The sequence below is a fragment of the Arachis hypogaea genome, chromosome 3 (assembly GCF_003086295.3).
Source record: "Arachis hypogaea cultivar Tifrunner chromosome 3, arahy.Tifrunner.gnm2.J5K5, whole genome shotgun sequence".
In the NCBI taxonomy this organism is placed as follows: Eukaryota; Viridiplantae; Streptophyta; class Magnoliopsida; order Fabales; family Fabaceae; genus Arachis; species Arachis hypogaea.
Genome location: NC_092038.1, coordinates 56,103,110 through 56,123,642, shown reverse-complemented (window position 1 = coordinate 56,123,642; position 20,533 = coordinate 56,103,110). Strand labels below are relative to the sequence as shown.

General features: G+C 32.0%; 2 protein-coding genes across 2 annotated transcripts; both read left to right on the top strand.

Moving 5' to 3' along the window:
• Window positions 1-9,794: 9,794 nt before the first annotated feature.
• On the top strand, window positions 9,795-13,659 carry LOC112790621 (probable pectinesterase/pectinesterase inhibitor 12). The gene is made up of 2 exons (XM_025833106.3): window positions 9,795-10,845; window positions 12,731-13,659. The coding sequence occupies exons 1-2, from the start codon at window positions 9,936-9,938 to the stop codon at window positions 13,435-13,437; spliced, it is 1,617 nt and encodes a 538-aa protein (XP_025688891.1). The 5' UTR covers window positions 9,795-9,935; the 3' UTR covers window positions 13,438-13,659.
• Window positions 13,660-14,188: 529 nt separating this feature from the next.
• Window positions 14,189-17,620, top strand: LOC112790620 (putative pectinesterase/pectinesterase inhibitor 45). The gene is made up of 3 exons (XM_025833104.3): window positions 14,189-15,319; window positions 15,585-15,745; window positions 16,467-17,620. The coding sequence occupies exons 1-3, from the start codon at window positions 14,373-14,375 to the stop codon at window positions 17,156-17,158; spliced, it is 1,800 nt and encodes a 599-aa protein (XP_025688889.1). The 5' UTR covers window positions 14,189-14,372; the 3' UTR covers window positions 17,159-17,620.
• The last annotated feature ends 2,913 nt before the right edge of the window (window positions 17,621-20,533 follow it).

The window sequence follows — 20,533 nt, the reverse complement described above, 5'->3', positions numbered from 1 at the left end:
GACATTTCACCCAAACCTTCATAAAAGATATCTAGTTGGGTCCACTTGGAGAACATGTCCGAAGGACATTGCCTAGTCAGTAGCTTGTATCTCTCCCAAGCTTCATACAGAGTTTCACCATTCTTCTGCCTGAAGGTCTGAACCTCCACCCTAAGCTTAGTCAGCTTCTTTGGTGGGAAAAATTTAGTGAGAAACTCAGTAACAACCTTGTTCTAAGTATCCAGACTCTCCTTGGGTTGGGAATCTAGCCATAGTTTTGCTCCATCCCTCAGAGCAAATGGGAAGAGCATGAGTTTGTATACCTCCAGGTTCACTCCATTTATCTTCACAGTATCACAAATCTGCAGAAAACTATAAATAAACTGATTTGGGTCTTCGTGGAGAAGACCATGCTACGGCCAGTTTTGTTGCACCAGGGTGACCAGTTGTGGCTTCAACTCAAAGTTGTTCGCAGCTATAGGAGGTACCACAATTCTTTTCCGTAAAGATCTACAATAGGAGCAGAGTAAGAGCCAAGCACTCTTTGTTGCTCATTCCCATTCAGATTTGCCACATTTGGCATTAGCAGCATTATTAGGATCCATAGTGGATTCTGCAGCCTTGTAAAGTCTTGCCTATTGTAAACGCCGCCTGAAAGTCCTTTCAGGTTCAGGATCAAAGTCTAAGAGATGTTCTTTGTCTCTATTCCTGCGCATAAATAAACAAAAGACAACAGAAAAAATATGAAACTCTCTACGTCAGAGTGTAGAGAATTCCCAATGAGGTAACCTGAACTAGGAAACACCAAACTTAATTTCCAAAATTACTAAAAATGTTAGTGCAATTAAAATATATTTTTCTTTTTTTTTTCAAATTTTTTTAAATAAAATTTAAATAAAATTAAAACTAAAATGCCTAATCTAAGCAATAAAACAACTAACAGTTGTTAATCACTTCAATCCCGGCAACGGCGCCAAAAACTTGGTGCGGGATTTATAACCCACAAACTAACGGCAAGTGCACCGGGTCATACCAAGTAATACCTCAGGTGAGTGAAGATTGATTCCACGAGGATTGATAGATCAGGCAACAATGGTTGGTTAAACCACTTAGTTAGGCAAACAGAAAAGAGTGTTTGGATGTTCAAGAGCATAAAATAGCAACTCAGAATACCAAAAGATAGACACGTAAATAAGTTGGAAACCAAATATTGAGAAACAGTTAAGGTTTCAGAGATATCTATTTTCTGGATTGATTTTTCTTATTAATTTATTTTAATCATGCAAGATTTAATTCATGGCAAACTATATGTGACTAGACCCTAATTCCTTAGACCTTCCTAGTCTCCTCTAAAATTCATTAACTGCCAATTCCTTGGTCAATTAATTCCAATTAGAAGCTGCATGATCAAATTCCAGTTTGTATGCCACCAAAATCCTAATTACCCAAAAATAAGAGGATTATATGTCACGTATCCCGTTAAATCCAGATAATTAAAATTTAGGAGAAATTGTTTTCAAGCTGTTGTTCAAGTAAAGAGCTCTTCCAAGTTATACAAGAACTCAATTAGAACATGGGTCATACTTCCGTTCCACCCAAATTCATAAATAAAGAACGAAAACAATTCTTAAATTTATAAATCGGTACATAGCTCAAAATAGAAAAGTAATAGAATCAATCCATACAATAGACAGAGCTCCTAACCTTAACAGTGGAGGTTTAGTTGCTTATGATTGAGAGAGAAAATAAGGATTCAGGTAAATTGTCTGAGATGGAATGTAAAGTTAACTAATTAATGTTGTCTTTTATATCTAATCCTAATAAATTTAAATCCTAATTTTTAAAACTAAAAAAATATCTTTCCCTATCTTAAAATAATATTTAAATTTAAATCAGAATTAATTATGGCAAGCAACAAGTCTTCAATTGATGGATGGGTACCACTTGATTCTTTCACTTTGCAGCCTCTGATATGTGCTTTCTGGGCTAAAAACTGGGTCAAAATCAGCCCAGAAATCGCTGGGGGCAAATTTTGAGTTTGCAGTACGTCACGCATGTCGCGCGTACGCGCCAGGTGCGCGTGTGCACCGATAGACTTTTCACCAATGTGCGCGTGCGCGTGATGTGCGCGTGCGCGCCCTTAAATGCCAGATCAACTATGGAAAATTGTATATCGTTGCGAAGCCCGAGATGTTAGATTTTCAACACAACTAGAACTGTCTCATTTGGACCTCTGTAGCTCAAGTTATGATTGATTGAATGCGAAGAGGTCAGGCTGCACAGCTTTGCGATTCCTTCTATTTTTGTATGCTTTTTTTCCATCAAATCCAGCCAAATGCTACCTAAAATAAACAGAATTGCACAAGACTCAAAGTAGCATCCATAGTGGTTAAAAGATAATTAATTATTGCTTAAACTTATCAAGTTAAATAAAAATCACTAGGAAAAGATAGGAAAGATGCTCACGCATCAATTACCTCCGTTGGTTATGCCGAGGGCAACTGCTACTTTCCAAGGAGTTATGCATATTTTCCCCTGGAGAGTTTTGAGGCATCCTTTCTCTTCATCAAAGTGATTAAGAAATTCTTTCAAGAGGGTATTAGGGACATTCATTTCTGGGACATTTTCCAGGGCACCAAATCCCATTTTTTCCACAATATCTTTCTTTTCTTGACTCATTTTCCTGTATACTGTTTCTATTGCCTTTGTTTGGCATCTGCAATAGTGAGTTTTTTGCAAGTTTTGAAACAGAATGTGAGGATATATTTATAATATAAAATAAATATTATTCAAATGAAAGCGGATAAATATATTTAATTTGCTTACGTTATAATGTGTCTTCTCCTTTATTGTTGCCATTTTCTTGTTGTGTTTTGCTGTAATAAAAAATTTTGGTCAATACTTTATTGAATACATCAACAAGCACAAGCAAGTATATCTTAATCAAGTCAATTAAAATGCCACAAGTCACCGAACCGAGACTCATTCATGCACAGAACCAAAATCACAAAGGCCACCAAACCAAAAAACGTTCATGTGGTTAATAAATGATGATCAACTTTCAATCAACAAGAATAGTATTCCTTCATGCAAAAGAAGTACTGAAGATAGTAACAATCAATTTCAAAGCTCTAGTTAAACTATCTACACAAATAAGAACAAGCACGTATATCTTAATCAAATCAACATCTTCCAAAAAAAAGTTTTTAAAATTTCATGAATTAGGTGTTCTTTCAAAATGAAATTTGCAAATTGGCTTCTTTAAACACTCTTACTGAAACTTGATATCTTTCTTTAAGTATCAAGGTTAACTACCATTTGTGCTTAAATATATCTAATATAATGAGACAATTTTACAGTAGTATGGCTTATCAAAGTGAAAGAGTTGTATCTAAACAAAACTCATTTACATCAAGTGTAACTCATGCTTAAAAAATTTGTAAAAAGGGAGATATTGTCTTGTTCTATTTTGTAATGAAAAATTTTGATCAATACTTCATTCAATACATCAACAAGCACAAGCATGTATATCTTAATCAAGTCAATTAAAATGCCACAAGCCACCGAATCGAAACTCATTCATGCACAGAACCAAAATCACAAAGGCCACCGAACTGAAACTCATTCATGCATAGAACCAAAATCACAAAGCCCATCGATCCGAAAAATGTTCATGTGGTTAATAAATGATAATCAACTTTCAATCAACAAGAATAGTATTATTCCATGCAAAAGTACTCAAGATAGTAATAACCAATTTCAAAGCTCCAGTTAAACTATCCACACCAGTAAGAATAAGCACATATATCTTAATACCCTGGCTACACTATCCACTGAATTAAACGAAAATAACAACAAATTTCATTCCAGGCCCGAGTTATACTATAAAAATCATTCACAATAGTTCCATCTACTAAATGAAGCAAATCAATCCAGTAAAACTAAAATGCAACTAGGAGAAATGCAACATTGCAAGATTTTAAATGAACAGTAGTTTTCTCATACCTTCCGTAGTCTTTGTTGCTGTTTTTGTTTGTTTCTGGTTGTTGCTTGCGAAATCTTCTTTCGATTCCTTTTTAGTAGTGATTTCTGCAAAGAATGTGATGTAAGTTTGAGTGATATTGAGAGAGATTCAAAGAGAATGAGTATTTTTGTGTCTTAGTTTTGTGTTGAAAATGTAACGTTTTTTCATAATGAAGCGCGAATGGAAAAGGAGGGGTTTTTTCGTCTAGCGTGTGTTGTCACTCGTCATTTAATGCGCCTGATTTTATTTGGGTTTGGGCCAACATGGTTATATGGTTATATGGATGTGCAGCAGCCCTATTAAAGTATTGTGTATTAAAGTATTGTCATTTAAAATACTTATTTATGTATTAAAATACTCTGTATTTATTAGAGTCTATCAATACTTTTCTTTTATATTAATATTTGATTTTCATCTAATAAAATCTAATAATCTATATAAATATAACACATCCAATAAATACATAATTATTATGCTCATTTTAGACATCCCAAAATAAAAGACTATGAGCTTGCATTAGATTATGTTGCAAGAAAAAAAAAAGTTATCTTCATTTAATAAAAACTTATATGTATAGCAATTATTCTTTTAAGTAATATTCATGAATTTAACCTTTGATATCTACTTCTTTCATAATAGATATTTTTTAAATTCCCAAGAATACTGTTATCCGGGTATAAATAAAATTAAATTTTTGCATGTTTCATAATTTACCTCAGGTTTTTCCCCACAAAATTGATTTTTGTAAAGTCATTATTATAGCACGGATTTTCTGATTATTAGAGTTGATACTAATCATATGAAAAATATAAACAAATTTAATATATTATAATTTCATTTTCATTGTCTAATTTCATAATCCAATTTCATTGGCTACTACAAATACTGCAATCAATTTGATTTAGGTGTTTTAAAATACTACAATCTTACTAAATTTTATAGTTTAATTTTATTGCATACTATAAATACTACTAATTCACATCGCTAAACACCTAATAATAACTGTCTATTTCATGTTTTTTTTAAATATGTGAAATTAATATAATTTAAGAAGTCATTTTTTTTGTACTTCCACTATAAACTGCACTTTTCTTTTTTGCATTTCTAGTACTTGTAGTTATGGAAAAATTCATTATGAACCCAGAATCAATCCTGTCCTAAATTAATCATTCAACACTCAACAACTCTTTTAAGTGGAGTTTCATTCTTATTGGTATTAGACTATTAGTTACAGATTTAATGAAATACAACAATCAAACCAACAAAATAAACATGAAGACATATTACCACCATAAGAAGATAAAGAATTATATTAGTAGAAAAATTTTGATTTTGCTAATAAAAGGACAAAAAAAATTAAAATACCAATAATATTACACTATCGCAAAAAATGTAATCTAATAATATATGTATTTAGATAAGAATTTAATCTTAAAACGAGACAAAACGCATAAAACACAAATTAAGAAGACAGAAAAGACTATTTTCTTTAAAAAAATATGGTGAAAAAAAATCTTGCCAAATCATGTTATATTCTCTCATTAATAACAAATGCATACGGAAACCAAATTACTTTTTTTCTTATGACACTTAAAAAATATAATTTCTTACATTTTTTCTCTAGAATATATTTTCCATGTGGTCTAGGTAGCCTGCAATGCGTGTAGGTCGTGTAATTAATCTACTTTGTTATATTTATATATAATTTACTTACAAAAAGAACAATATATATCTATTGAAATAATTAATTTAATTAGTATATACAGAAATTGAGTAGTTAATTCCTTTTTATGTTGTTGTTTAATCTAGTTATAAAAAATTAATATATAAAATTTAGAATGATTAATATCCTTTAATAATAGTTAATATTTTATTTGTATTTTTTAATAATATTTTAATTAGTAACTTGTAGAGTAATTATAATTAAATTTATGAAAATAAATAATTATATAGATTTGGTGTTATATAAAGCTGGAATTAACCATTTCATTTGTGTTCTAACTATAAAGAGCAGTGCTACATGCATCACCAATAATTTTTTTTTTTAAATATTTGGCTAACACTCTAATCATTAAGTACTAATTTTATTATAAAATCTTAATAGTATAAAAATAAGGTCTCAGTCCAAAAGCATTGGCCCTTAAACCCTATTATTTTTCTAAAGTTTAGCACAAATGTGTGTTGTTATTTTATATATAATCGTGATATATTAAGTCTACTTTTTCATTGCAATTTTCTTATAAAAGATCACATATCGTAAGATTTTATTATTATTTAAATATTAACCTTAAGATTATACTTATGATATATTTAATTTGTTACACAACTTTATTTTGTTCATAAATTATTATTACTTGGTGAGTATTTTATGAATAATATGTTTTTAGCGTATCTAAATAGTATTTTTTATTCACAATGACATAGAACAAATTTTTTATGAATAATATAGCATGTCATTTTATGAAATTAACACATTTTTATCTCTTCATATTCAAATTTTTTAACCAAACCTTTTATTATAGTTATGATGAAAATCAGAAGAAAAAAAAACAAAAAACAAAAAACAAGAACAAAAACCACCAATATGAAATTAATTGGACTATTGTCATTAGAATATCGAAGTTTAATGGTTGGGATTTGGATATTTTAAAGTTTGAATTTTATTTTAAAAAGTAAAGTGTGATTCTTTTATATTTATTCTTGATCCCACCTATAAAATAAATGGTGAGAGATTACTCTTGCAAATCCTTTTATTATTTTTTTATGTCGTTTAAAAAATATATGGTAAAATATCATACTTTATAAAACAATTAAAAAAATAAAAAGATCTATTTTCTGCTTTGAGCGAGGTCCTTCATTTTCAGTTTGATGTGCAGCTGTTGCGCACCATGCTTGATTGCTTGCCCTGCCTTATTTCCATTATTAGCTCCAAAATCCAAATAACAGAAATGACCCGACAGGCAATCAATGTCTTATTGTCTAAAGTTAATTTCTTTCAGAGACATATATGCTATTTTACAAAATCTTCCAAGAATTTTTAGTTCCTCATAATTTGTCTCTATTTTTAGTTGAAAAATGTTTTTTCTTACATAAGAGTGCAAACCAAATAGCGTTGATGGAGATAGTTAATTTTTATCTTTTCTTTTGCAATTCCACATTATTGAATTGATTCACTTGTTAAATCTCCAGCTTCCTTCAACAATCAACAATCTGTTTGAAATTGAGCCAATTAATATATAAAGGATTTCACCGAAATAGGGGAAGGAAATATATTTTCCCATTTCATTTCATATTTTAGCTCCCAATTAAACAATGCAGCATCTTTTGCACTTTTTTATTTTTGATATTGGAATAATAGTGGTATTTTTTTGAAATGTGAACTGCTAGAGTGTTATTCTCAAATGTGAAATCGTTTGATTAGAAAAATAAAAATTATATCATCTGATTTGGTAGAAATACACAAATTAGACCGTCCGATTTGTATAAGTAAAGAAATTAAACCCTCCAATTTAAAAATATAATTTAAAAATATTTGTTGATTTATTATTGGTTAAATCTTTATTAATTACCTAATTGGATTATTTTTTTAATTTGACACTTAAGAAAGATTTAGATCATAGGTGACACAAAAAGTTCTATATGAGTAATTCGGAAAATATTACAATAAAAAATTTACCTTAAATTTAGTTACGACTAAGACTCAGTTTGGGTAACTAACTTAATTAAGCTTATTTTGATAAAATAACTTAAACAATAAATGATTTTGTTAAAATTAACTTATAAATAAGTTATTTTGTGTTTAGATTTTTAATTCTAAAAATGCTTATTTTATAGAAATGTGATGAAAAGTAGAAGTATTATGAGAGAAGTCATTTTTTAACTTCTCTATAAGCTCCTAAATAGCTTTTTAAAAAATTGCAATTTGATTTTGAAAATTGCACCAAACATTAATACTACTACTTTTCATAAGTAAAAAATTAAAAAAAAATTACTTTTAAAATTTTCCAAACGGACCCTAAGTTCTTAATGACGCAGTCGACAGGAGTCTTATTTTGCTCGCGTACTTGAGTAAAACATACTTTTTATCTTTAGTGTTTAGATTTTTTTTTTAAAATGTCACTAATAATATTTAATTTTATTTAATTTTGTCTTTAATATTTTTAATTTTTAATTTTATGTTTAACATTTTTTATTTGTATCAAAATTATTTTTATATATTTTTAACTTTGTTCTTAATATTTTAGATAGATTTAACTTTTAAAAAAAATTTTGACACCAATAAAGAATATTTTAAAATTAAACGTTAGAAATAATTTTTAAAAAAATCACAAATATCAAGGAAAAAAAAATTCTCTACCTCATTCCAAAGCTGAGTGTTTAACAATGTCTGAGATCCGTTGGATTTCCCATACGTCTTTAGATAAGTGAGTTTAAATTTTAAATAACAAAATTCCTTCATTCTCTACTGATATATCAATTTTCATTTCACTATTTTGAATTTTTGATAGAATGATAATTTTTCAAAAAAGATAATGTTTCGTTGTAACAAGTGCTAATTGGAACACACATTTGGTAATACCTAGGCAAGAACAAATCAGGGGAAATTTAGCATGGCATATATATAGATTTTTGTGCACAACGTAACAAGGATAGCATAACCACAGGAATTTCCCCAGTCCGACGAGAAAAATAATGTATTATTTGTATCAAATTTCATATTGAAGTAATGTAACCTATAATGGCAAAAATTTTCAATGGTATAGGAAGTTATAATAAGTTTAACAAATCTCATTATTATATATTAATATAAAATACAATAAACTTTTAGCTGATATACCATATATGTCTATTGATGAAGTGTTAGATTTCAATCATTTCATATTACCTGATCCCATATACTATACAATATAAAAAAATATATTAAAAAATAATCAAAATATATTTTATTTAATATTTATTAATTATTATAATATTAAATAAAGTAAATTTTAACTATTTTTGACTAATTTTTTTGGTTATCAAATATTTCGAACAAAAAAATTGTCTGTATTAAGTTAACATTATCTCTTGCAAAATATTTACTCTAGTTCTCATTCATAGGATTATTACCTATATTATGATTGGTGAAGCTTAATATAATACCTTAACTCTCACTCTTATATTATATATAGTGTTGGGACTTGGAAAACACCTAAACGAACCTTTTAACAACAAATATCTTCACTCCACCAAGAAAATATAAAGAAAAAAAAGAGGTGTAAAAAAACACTCCACTCGGAATAAAGTAAAAAAAATATTCTATTTTTAAATTATTCTCTAAATTTTACTATTAGAATAATTATCTGCATACTTAATGAATTGAATATGTACCCATTATTAATTGTACAAAAATAAACTGAATTAAAAAAAATAATAATCTAATTAAAAATAATAAATATAATCACCTACATATTTATGGAATTGAACATCTAACATATTTATTATTTATATTATTTAGGGTTATGATAGGTAACTAATGACTTTTTTGAATAATATAAACAACCACCAATAAAATAAAAATATATTACACTTTCAAATTATTTATCTAAATTTTAATATTAAAATAATCATTCACACATTTAAATAAAATAAATATCTCATATATCTATTATTCATCGATATTATTAATTATCTATATTTTTTCTATTATTTAATATTTTCATTATCTACTTGTAATTTTTCAAACTACAAAAGTCCATGACATTATTGTCCGTGTGTTTAGCTATTTGATTTAACGCCATTGTCGTATATGTATAATCAAACACATGAAGTTCAAAGCCCGTGTTGCTTTAGATTCTGTTCAGTATTCACTGTCACCAATTATTTAAAGGGATTCAGATACTCTGCTTCCTTCTCATCATTCACGAGCTCGTTCCTTGAACATCATTATTCCATGGCTTCCACCTCTCATAAACTCACCTTTCTCTTTTCTCTCACACTCTTTTTATTCTTCTCCTCATCACATGCTTATGCTGCTGTTAACTCTTCAAATTCCTCAACACTATTTCACACCAACCTTTCTTCCTTAAGATCTTTCTGCAAAACCACCCCTTACCCAGAAACATGCTTCGAATCACTGAAGCTTTCAATCTCAATAAACATAAGTCCAAACATCATTACCTACCTCCTTCACTCCCTACAAGTCGCAATTTCCGAAGCCACAAAGCTATCAACACTTTTCCAAAGCGTTGGTGCCTCAAACTCAAACATCAGAGAGAAACAAAAGGGTTCAATCCAAGACTGCAAGGAGCTTCACCAATCAACTTTAACATCTCTAAAGAGATCACTCTCCGGGGTTCGTAACTCCCAGAACTCAAGAAAATTGCGTGATGCTAGAACCTTCCTCAGTGCAGCACTCACAAACAAGAACACTTGTCTAGAAGGCCTAGACTCTGCTTCCGGAACCATGAAACAAAAACTGGTAAACTCCGTTATTAACACTTACAAGCACGTGAGTAATTCCCTCTCAATGCTTTCTAATCCAGGAAGTGACGACAACGATGGTGGATTCATGAAGAAAAGCTTGGAAGATGGGGAGCAGTATGATCCAAACGAGGTGATTGTTGTGGCGAAAGATGGAACAGGGAACTTCAGCACTGTCTCTGATGCAATAAACTTTGCTCCCAATAACAGCTATGTGAGGACGGTAATCTATGTGAAAGAAGGGGTTTATGAGGAAAATGTTGAGATCCCAAGTTGTAAGCCTAACATTGTTCTTGTTGGAGATGGAAGTGACGTCACTGTCATTACTGGTAGCAGAAGTGCTGGTGATGGATGGACCACTTTCAGATCTGCAACTCTAGGTGAAGTCTTTGTATCCATTTTTCTTGCTTTGTCCTCTCTATCATTCAGATTTTGTAAAACAAATTTGGATTTAATTCTTAATTTTTTTTTAATATTACAATTTTAATTATATCTATTAGATCATATAATTTCGCAACTTAAATTATAGTACATAATAAGTTAATAGATTCTAGTAATTTCCTTAGATCATTAACATTTAATTGTAATTAAATATATATATTATTTAATTTATTTTTAATATATATTTTATATTTCGATATGTATTTTGTACGAATAATTGTATGATGGCTGACTTTTAATGTGCATGTATAATTTTTTCGTAATTTATGTTTCTAGTTTACTTCTTCAATTTTAAATACAATATTATCTATTAGAAAACCAAGAGGTGTAGCAGCGTTGTCATTCAACTCTGTCTCTTAAACATTAAACAAGGAATTCGAATCCTAGAAATGTATATTGGGATGGTTTCTTGACCAACAATTCTGTTCTTGTGGAACCTTTTTAGGTGATTTTCTCATCGGCAATGAATGTCGAAGAAAAAAATCTATTAGAAACTAAAGTAATGCTAGGAAATTAATATAAGCAAACATTATAGTAGCTTAACTAATAAGACGAGGCAAAGAAAACTTGTAAAAAATGAGCTTTTACTAAGTTAGATTTTGGATTTTTTTTTCAATTAAATTTTTAATATTCTTATTTTTAAGAATTTTAAATTTTTTTTTTCTTATGTTATGTTGAATATTAATTATAATGTTGACTGTGTTATGTTGGCTTCTGCGACCTTCTCAAAAAATAAAAAAAAAATACGCGATAGAGTGCTTATGCCCTATAATTTTTTTAATATCTTAAGACTAAATTATCTAAATCGATATATTTTGTATGAATAATTAATGGGTCATCTTCACTGGTGATTGTGATTGTAGACTGTAGCTGTTATTTGTTAGTGGTATGTATTCACTATTCAGGCCTCATTCGTGTGTTCCTTTATTATGAAAACTTATGTGAATGTATATTATGTGGTACTTTTCGTCAATAATTTTAATCTTGTTCGGGAAGAAAATATGAGAAATGATGTTGGTATAAATTTGTTTTCTTATTATATAAAAGATAAATCTTTTTTATCTTCTCTATTTGTATTGATATGTTTTATATAAATAGTAAAAGATATATTAAAAATATATAAAAAATGTATATAATTTTCATCATAAAATATTCTGCTAGTGCCGGATGCTTTAAGAAGAGTCACAGGTTTTTCTTTATCCTTGGTTCTGGCATTAATTCCGTATTCCTTGCAATTGATTTGTTCTTGATAGCAGAGACACATAGTAGAACAATAAGAGAAAAAAGTTACTGGATTGGACATGTTTTTGAATTTAATGAATCATCTTATGAAAATTAATGGCTCCAATTGGTAACTTCAAAGGTTACTGACTTACTGGCATTATCTAAGTGCAATTTATTTGTTACTCCTTTAGTTTTAAAACTATGTATAATTTTATATCTAATCATGTTACATGTAAACAGATAACAAATTATTTATTTATATAAAAAATATATATTAAAACTGAATAAATAACGTATATATTTCTATATAAATAAATAGTAACTATTTGATAACTGATTTTTATATCCACCTAACATTTTTATTTTACATCAAGATGCATTTAACTTTGGCTATGCATATACTGAGTTTGCAAAGTGAACAATGTATTTTATTACTGGAAGCACAATGGATAGTGGAAGCATAGCAGAAGATAAGAGAAAACATTGTATTTTGTGCTTCTTGTTAGGCAATTTCTCTCTTATTTTTGTCATAGAATTAAGCAACAAATTAAAATGACAAATTGACTGATTATACATTTGCTCTTGTATCTCCTTTTCCAGCTGTATCTGGTGATGGCTTTCTAGCACGTGACATAGCTTTTGAGAACAGTGCAGGTCCTGAGAAGCGTCAAGCAGTTGCATTAAGAGTAAACGCAGATTTAACCGCTTTCTACCGGTGTTCCATTTATGGTTACCAAGACACGCTCTATGTTCACTCCTTCAGACAATTCTACAGAGAATGCGACATTTACGGAACCATAGATTTCATATTCGGTAACGCCGCCGTAGTCCTACAAGAATGTAACATTGTTTCAAGAAAGCCATTGCCTGGCCAATTCACTGTGATAACGGCACAATCGAGAGATACGCCGGACGAGGACACCGGAATCTCGATCCAAAACTGCTCAATTATAGCCACAACTGATTTGTATGCAGCTTCAAACTCTAGCACTACCATTAAGAGCTACCTTGGTAGGCCATGGAGGGTTTATTCAAGAGTTGTTTATCTTGAGTCATACATTGATGACTTCATTGACCCAAAGGGTTGGTCAAAATGGTCTAATAGTGATGATGATCAAGGCTTGGATACTTTGTATTATGGAGAGTTTGAGAATTATGGACCTGGTTCAAGAACAAATGGACGTGTAAATTGGGTTGGCTACCATGTGATGAATTACAATGATGCCTATAACTTCACGGTTTCAGAGTTCATCACTGGTGATGCTTGGCTTGGGTCTACTTCTTTTCCTTATGATGATGGTATTTAAGCAAATAGTGAAACTAATGTAGCTTTATTTTGTTTCACTTTTTGCTAATGTCACTACTGTGTCCGATCCTTGGTGATCTACCTGCATAGGGCATTAAAGAAGTTGCTAGAAGAGTAATCAATGTACAATAATAAAAGTTTCAATATTAAATACATTATGTAGAGTCCTTTCTTGGTTGCAAATTCTAATGTGAATGCAGGGCCTTATGATCAAGAAGATAAAGGTTTTACATGGCAGTTTTTCAACAACACCAAGCCCCCGCTTCTTCAACCACTGTATAAATATCAAAAATAGGAAATATATAATTTTTTTATGGTGTCCAATAATAGTTGATTTTGTGGTATACACAAAATATTTTTGAATTAGTTACTAAATTTTTAGGAAGTATTTAAATGGCGACATGGCAAATGTGATTATTTTAAATATACTGGTGTTTATAACAAAACATAACAATTAATACAATGGGAAAAATTAGAAAATTTTATGACAACCAGTTTACATATAGTTAACTATTAAAATAATGACGATTGAATAATATTTGTGTTAAAATTTACTAAGCACACTTAATTTAACAAAATTCTATACATCATTAACAAGAAACAGTTTCACCCTTAGAAAAATGGAGGGAAGCGTTTTCTAAGTTGGTCATAAGGGGGAAAGAAAATAAGGCTGCAAATGAAGAGCCCTAAACCAAACACTTGAAAATAGCAATGCCTGAAATGTCTCTCATCCAGACCTTCCTACTCTCCCTTCAAACAAATGCTAGTGAGGTTCCAAAATGGCTCAAACAATGAAACATGAACAAGGAAGGCCTAAAATTAAACCCTGCTTGCTTCTCTTCCACTCACTATCCCTCTCTCACCTTCCCTTTCTTGGCTTGAACCTAAGGCAGAGCCTCCCTCTGCCTTAGACCTGGACTACCAACAATTCCGACAATGGCATTCCAAGATTTCGATATCATAAACGAACGGAGACGACAGGAGAGGAGAAAAAAGATCCAGAAGAGAATCCTCATCGGTCTAGTATCTACCATTCTTCTTGTATGCATCATAGGCGCTGCGGCCTACGTTGGACTCAATTCCAAGTCCTCCGGTGGAGGTGGGAGTGACCACGGCAAGTCACCGTCCAAGCCGAGTCACCAGCCTACCACCACCTCTGCTTCCGCCTCGGCCTCCACCAATACCAAAGCATTGGAAGCTTCATCGAAGATTGTGAAAGTAATATGCGAAGCTGCAGAATATAAGGACAAATGCGAAAGCTCCCTTGGCGATGCTGTTAAGAATGACCCCAACGCACAACCAAAAGATCTGCTTAAATACTCCATCAAACTAGCTCAGGACGAGGTTGGAAAGGCCTTCAACAAAACCACCTCCATGAAATTTGAATCCGAAATGGACAAAGGAGCGTATGAAGATTGCAAGCAGCTTTTTGACGACGCCAAGGAAGAACTCGGCTTCTCCATCTCCGAAATCACCGCTGATGATCTGAAGAAGCTTTCTACAAAAGCCCCTGATCTCAACAACTGGCTGAGTGCAGCTATCTCTTACCACCAAACCTGCATTGATGGCTTCCCCGAAGGGGAATTGAAGACACAACTTAAGGATGTCTTTAAGGATTCTCAAGAATTTGTTAGCAATTCGCTTTCTATTGTAACTGCAGTGTCGACAGTTCTTTCTGCCGTGCAATCAGTTTTGACTCGCCACTTGCTTTCGGAGAAAAACGTCAGCGCTACTCCTTCTTGGGTCAACAGCGAGGATCGGAGGATTCTGAAGGCGGCGGATGACAAACCCACGCCGAACGTAACTGTGGCAAAAGATGGCAGCGGCAACTTCAAAACTGTCTCCGAAGCCTTGGCAGCCATTCCAGAAAAATATGATGGACGGTATGTTGATTTTTCACTTAGTCTGTGTTTTTTTTTTTTTTTGGTGAAGACTTATGTGCAGCTGCTTTGACGTCAAATTGAAAGTTGAAAATGGTAGTTGGTAGATAAAAATTTAGTTAAACATATTAAGTTGTTTAATATTTTTTAGTTATCAATTTTAATGGAGAAAACTGTGGGTAAGTTTTCTTATTATTTTTCTTTTTTTGAATTGTTATTTTTTAATTGTTGTTCATACGAGCATATATTTTCAATTCTGAACATGCAGCTACGTAGTTTATGTTAAAGAAGGAATATACGAGGAGACAGTGACTGTTACAAAGAAAATGGAAAACATGACCATGTATGGTGATGGATCACAAAAGAGTATCATCACTGGCAGCAAAAATTTTGTAGATGGAGTTAGGACTTTCCAAACTGCAACCTTTGGTATGTATAAGCTATATGCTCTTATGCTAAATGTGCCTGTTACTACAAGTGCCTCTTAAGTTAATAATAATAATAATAATAAATAAGGTGCTTGTTATAATACGTATAGTTACCGTGATTATAGTGGTCTTTTAACTTTAAAAACACTTAATTTTTTTAATTTAACAATTAATAATAAAAAATTCCTAAATATAAAAAATGTGACTTTAAATTTAACAATACAAAATATTGCTAAAATTGTTTAATCATCGTAGTAGCCAACTCGCCATACTTATAAACACCATATACTCTATCTATGTATATAGTCTCAACAAGCACATTAAAACGCCAGTAACAAGACAAAGAGAAATAAAAGAGAAAAATCAAAATGAGAGAAAATAAGTCCAAATTGAAGAATCTACTAAAAGTAGTAAAATACAAATAACATTTTATTAAATTTAAGATACTCCATCGGCTCCTAGCAAGATTCTCTTTCTAATAATAATGTATATATTGATACTTATACACTTACTTTGATGCTTATTTGAGATTCTTATTAAATTTAAGACTTCAAAATATGCAATGAATAAAAATGAATAGGACGGCACTCCAATGAATGGTTATAGATTAAATGTCCAAAATATATTGGTGTATAAATAATTATTTCCTAATAACATGAAATATTTTGCGACATCTTGTATATATAGCTAATTTAAAATTAATTCGGTTTTTGATACTGCAGTGGTGCTTGGAAATGGGTTCTTGGGCAAAGCAATGGGATTTAGAAACACTGCTGGGCCGGAGAAGCATCAAGCGGTGGCAGCCAGAGTTCAAGCAGACCGTGCAATGTTCGTTAACTGTCGCTTCGAGGGCTACCAAGACACGCTATACGCCCAAACCCACCGCCAATTCTACCGGAGCTGTGTCATTTCCGGCACCGTCGATTTCATCTTTGGCGACGCAGCCGCCATCTTCCAGAACTGCATCATGACACTTAGAAAACCAATGGACAATCAACAAAACATCGTAACTGCTCAAGGCAGGTACGACCAAAAGGAGACAACTGGCTTCGTTCTGCAAAAGTGTGAGATCAAAGCGGACGACAAGCTAGCTCCGGATAAGGACAAGATCAGGAGCTATCTTGGGAGGCCATGGAAGGAATACTCGAGAACCATTGTAATGGAATCCGATATTGGCGATGTAATTCACCCTGATGGGTGGCTACCTTGGGAAGGCGACTTTGCACTCAAGACACTATTCTATGGTGAGTTCAACAACACAGGACCTGGTGCCAGCACCAATGCCAGGGTCAACTGGGTTGGCCGCAAAGTCCTTAGCAGGGATGAGGCTAGCAAGTTCACTGTAGGAACTTTCTTGGATGGAGCATGGTTTAGTGGTAGAGGCGTACCAACTCAATATGGCTTGTACAATTGAGGGGTTTAGTCATATAATTCTATGCTTGTGCTCTCTGTTATTATCGGTCTATGTCTTGTGGTTCTTTGTTGAAGAGCCAGTAGAGTTTGGTGCTCTCATGTTGTGCCACGTTTTGTTCCGCAGTGTGGGGAAATCTAAGGCTCCATGCAACTGAAGTTGCTCAATTTGATTGTTTTTTGGTTTTGAACCAACTTTAATTTGGTTGGGTAGGAAAAGTTTGCACAACACTATTACCAGGTGCTTGTGGCTATAGGAATTATATACATACTAGTTTATTTATTCTCGCTGATAGAAGCGAAAAATAAGTTGATCATCAAATGTTTTATAGAATCAAATTGTCATTCGTAGTTCTCTACCAAAAATAAATTGTCATTTGTATAGTTCTTAGTTGTTTGTATATATAAGAGGGAATTAATTTCTTCTATTTACAACGAATAAAATAAAAATATATATAGGTCTCTAGTTTTGTTGCGACGAGTGTCTGTGATTTTGAACACAGTTGCGCTACATACACACCACTTTTAGCCATCATATTTGTATACTATAAGAATACAAAATCCAAAAATCAAAAATAAAAAATCAAAGCCCCACTCTCATTCTTTACACACACTGAAATTCTTTTCTCACTCTCATTCTTTGATGGTTTATCAGTGGCTAAGAGAAGGGGTTGAATCTTAACCTCTTTTTTGCTTAGTAACTCTTGCTGTCCTTCAGAACACTTGAGGAGATATTTCTTATTTTTGTCTCGTGCCTAGCCAAGAGACCTTTTTGTTTTGTCTCGTGACCAGCCACGAGATATTTTTCAGTTTTGTTTCCTATGCAGCAGAATCAGAAATAGAGTAGAAGAGAGAGAAAATTACACCAAGATATATCCTGGTTCAGCTGCTAAGTGCAATGTAGTCTACATCCAGTCTCCATCACAACAATGATGGAATTTCACTATAATCATCTTTGATTATAAACACCAATTCTCCCTAAGAACTACCCTTCTTATCCGGGACAAGTCTGGAATCTAATCCCAATCCTGAACTTAACTTGGTAACCTACCAAGCTTTCAACTGCAAAGTACTAACCCAACTTGCAAGGGGATTTCCACAGAATCATGATACACAACACATATGTACAAATGACCTCTAAGGACATCTATGGCTTTTCTTTCAATTTTGCACACTCTGCCTTTTTCCGCTCTATGGTTTTTTCTTACAAACCTCACTGTTTGCCTTTTTCCATGAGACTCAAGACAAACAAAATTAAACAGAAAAATACAAAATAAAGAACATTGAATGAGAAGAACTTCTGTTAGCTTAGGTAGCTATGTGAACACTGTGCTTTCACTCTTTTTCTTTCCTTGCTTCAAGCCCTGGCTGTTCTCCCTTATTTATAGAAGGGGAAGCCTCCACGGTTGAAACTATTGAACCAAGCTAAACTTCTTCTTCTTCAAGTAAAACCGGTTCGGCCAAAGAGAGAGGAGAGATAACCAAATGATATATCCAACATGCAATTACCTCTGAGTCTTCTCTTTACACCAAGCTTCATCAATCCGAGCCATCCAACTTGACTTACACTCCAAGAAGGATTCCCAGCCCTTGATGCGTTCTTGATACATGACAGCTCCTCCTGCTCCACTTTTGCTTCCTCCTTCACGTAGCCTCCCTAGCCACCTTCTATTATGAGTGAACACAAAGCAGAGACGAGCCATACCTCCGAGATCTTCTTCTTCTAACCAAGATCAACTTCTTTCATTTTTGGTATGGAGAGCATGAGCTTACTTCACTAAACTTACCTATTTTTGGTGAAGATATCAGCCACAGCATACTTTTTGTTTTCTTTTTCTTGCCATCATTACAATGGTCTTTAGCTTGCATCTAGCTTCTTCTTCATTACTCTGATAGCTTGCAAAGGCTTCCATGCTTTCTCTGTGAAGTGACCGAATGAAGAAGAGAGATAAGAGAGAAGAGAGAATAGAAAGAAAAGCATGTAATGAATTTGAACAAATTAAATCAAAATGAATTAATTCCTACTCCCCTTTCTTTCTTAGTGGCGTGTAACATTAATGAGGCCATCAAATCAATTGCATATTCTCTCTCATGTTTCCAATGCAAGTTAATTCAAGTTAATTGAATTTGAAATCCATCACAACTTGAAAGTGGGATCCGTTGGAAGCAAGGAACTTTGTTTTCTTTCAATATTGGTTTCGGACCAAGCTTTGGTCTTAGTAGCAAAGATTCCAATTGGGCTTATATCACAATTTCTGGCCCAAATAGCATAACCATGATTTCAGCCACCATAATCACAACAATTTAATATCAAGGCTAAGAAAAATATTCCAATGGGCTCGTTATATTTTGGCCCAATAGCAAAATCTGCATAGCAAAATTATTTAATTAGCACATATGGATTAAAATCAAATTAATAATTTTGCAACTAATGGTTATAATAATGTTTGATCATCACTAATTTAATTTAGAGTTTTTCAAACTCATCAATCTCCCCCTTGATGACAAACATTTTTAAAAATTGAAATGGAAAGAAATCAAAGATTAGAGTACTCCCTTTGAATACTTGGATTCCTTCCTTTCCAATTGTTACATGGCTCCCCCTTAATGTATGCTATTTTACCAAGGGAAGCTTTACCTGTAACTTTTGAAATCAAGCTTAAGGCAACTATGTTATTCAACATATAAAATTTGAGATGTTGAATGACTTGATTTATGAGCGGAGTTGAAGTGATAAACAAAATTCATTTGTTATCATGCATAAGATTTTCTGCTCAGACAAACAAAATGTTTGAGTACAAAGTACATCACAACCAAGACATATTTGATAATTCCACAAACCATTGTTGCCATAAACTGAACAATATTTTCCAGCCATCAAAAGTTTTATATTTATTTGTAAGGAAAACATTTTAATCAACTATAATCATATCAGAGCACACAAAGTTTGTTAAGCATTTATTCATAAATCAGAGCATAAGGAATCATAAAAAATTTTAGAGTCCAGCAAACATATTGCCACAACAGAGACAAACCATTTGAACAAAAAATATCAGCAAGCATATCAACTCAACAAATCATTGAAACAAGGTTGATCATGAATTATAAGAGATTTCCGCCCATGTTTACCCTATTTCTTTCTATTTTCAATTTTTCAGCTTTCCTCCCCCTTTTGTCATCAAAGGGGTCCTGCGAAAAAAATGATAATGGTATGCATAATATCCAAAATATAACCAGTACCAAAATAACCAGGAGTTTAACAAAGTGTCACAGGTCTAAAGTATCCAAACAACCTACAAAGTATCAGAATAAACCAAACAGAGCCAGAAATCAACAAGAAATAGTGATCAATCATCAGAGAAGTTGTACTCAGAGCCAT

Coding starts and splice junctions, on each gene's coding strand:
- LOC112790621 (XM_025833106.3), top strand. CDS start 9,936: ATGGCTTCCACCTCTCATAAACTCACCTTTCTCTTTTCTCTCACACTC. Junction 10,846..12,730: donor TTTCAGATCTGCAACTCTAG/GTGAAGTCTTTG, acceptor CTCCTTTTCCAG/CTGTATCTGGTGATGGCTTT.
- LOC112790620 (XM_025833104.3), top strand. CDS start 14,373: ATGGCATTCCAAGATTTCGATATCATAAACGAACGGAGACGACAGGAG. Junction 15,320..15,584: donor CCAGAAAAATATGATGGACG/GTATGTTGATTT, acceptor CTGAACATGCAG/CTACGTAGTTTATGTTAAAG. Junction 15,746..16,466: donor TTTCCAAACTGCAACCTTTG/GTATGTATAAGC, acceptor TTGATACTGCAG/TGGTGCTTGGAAATGGGTTC.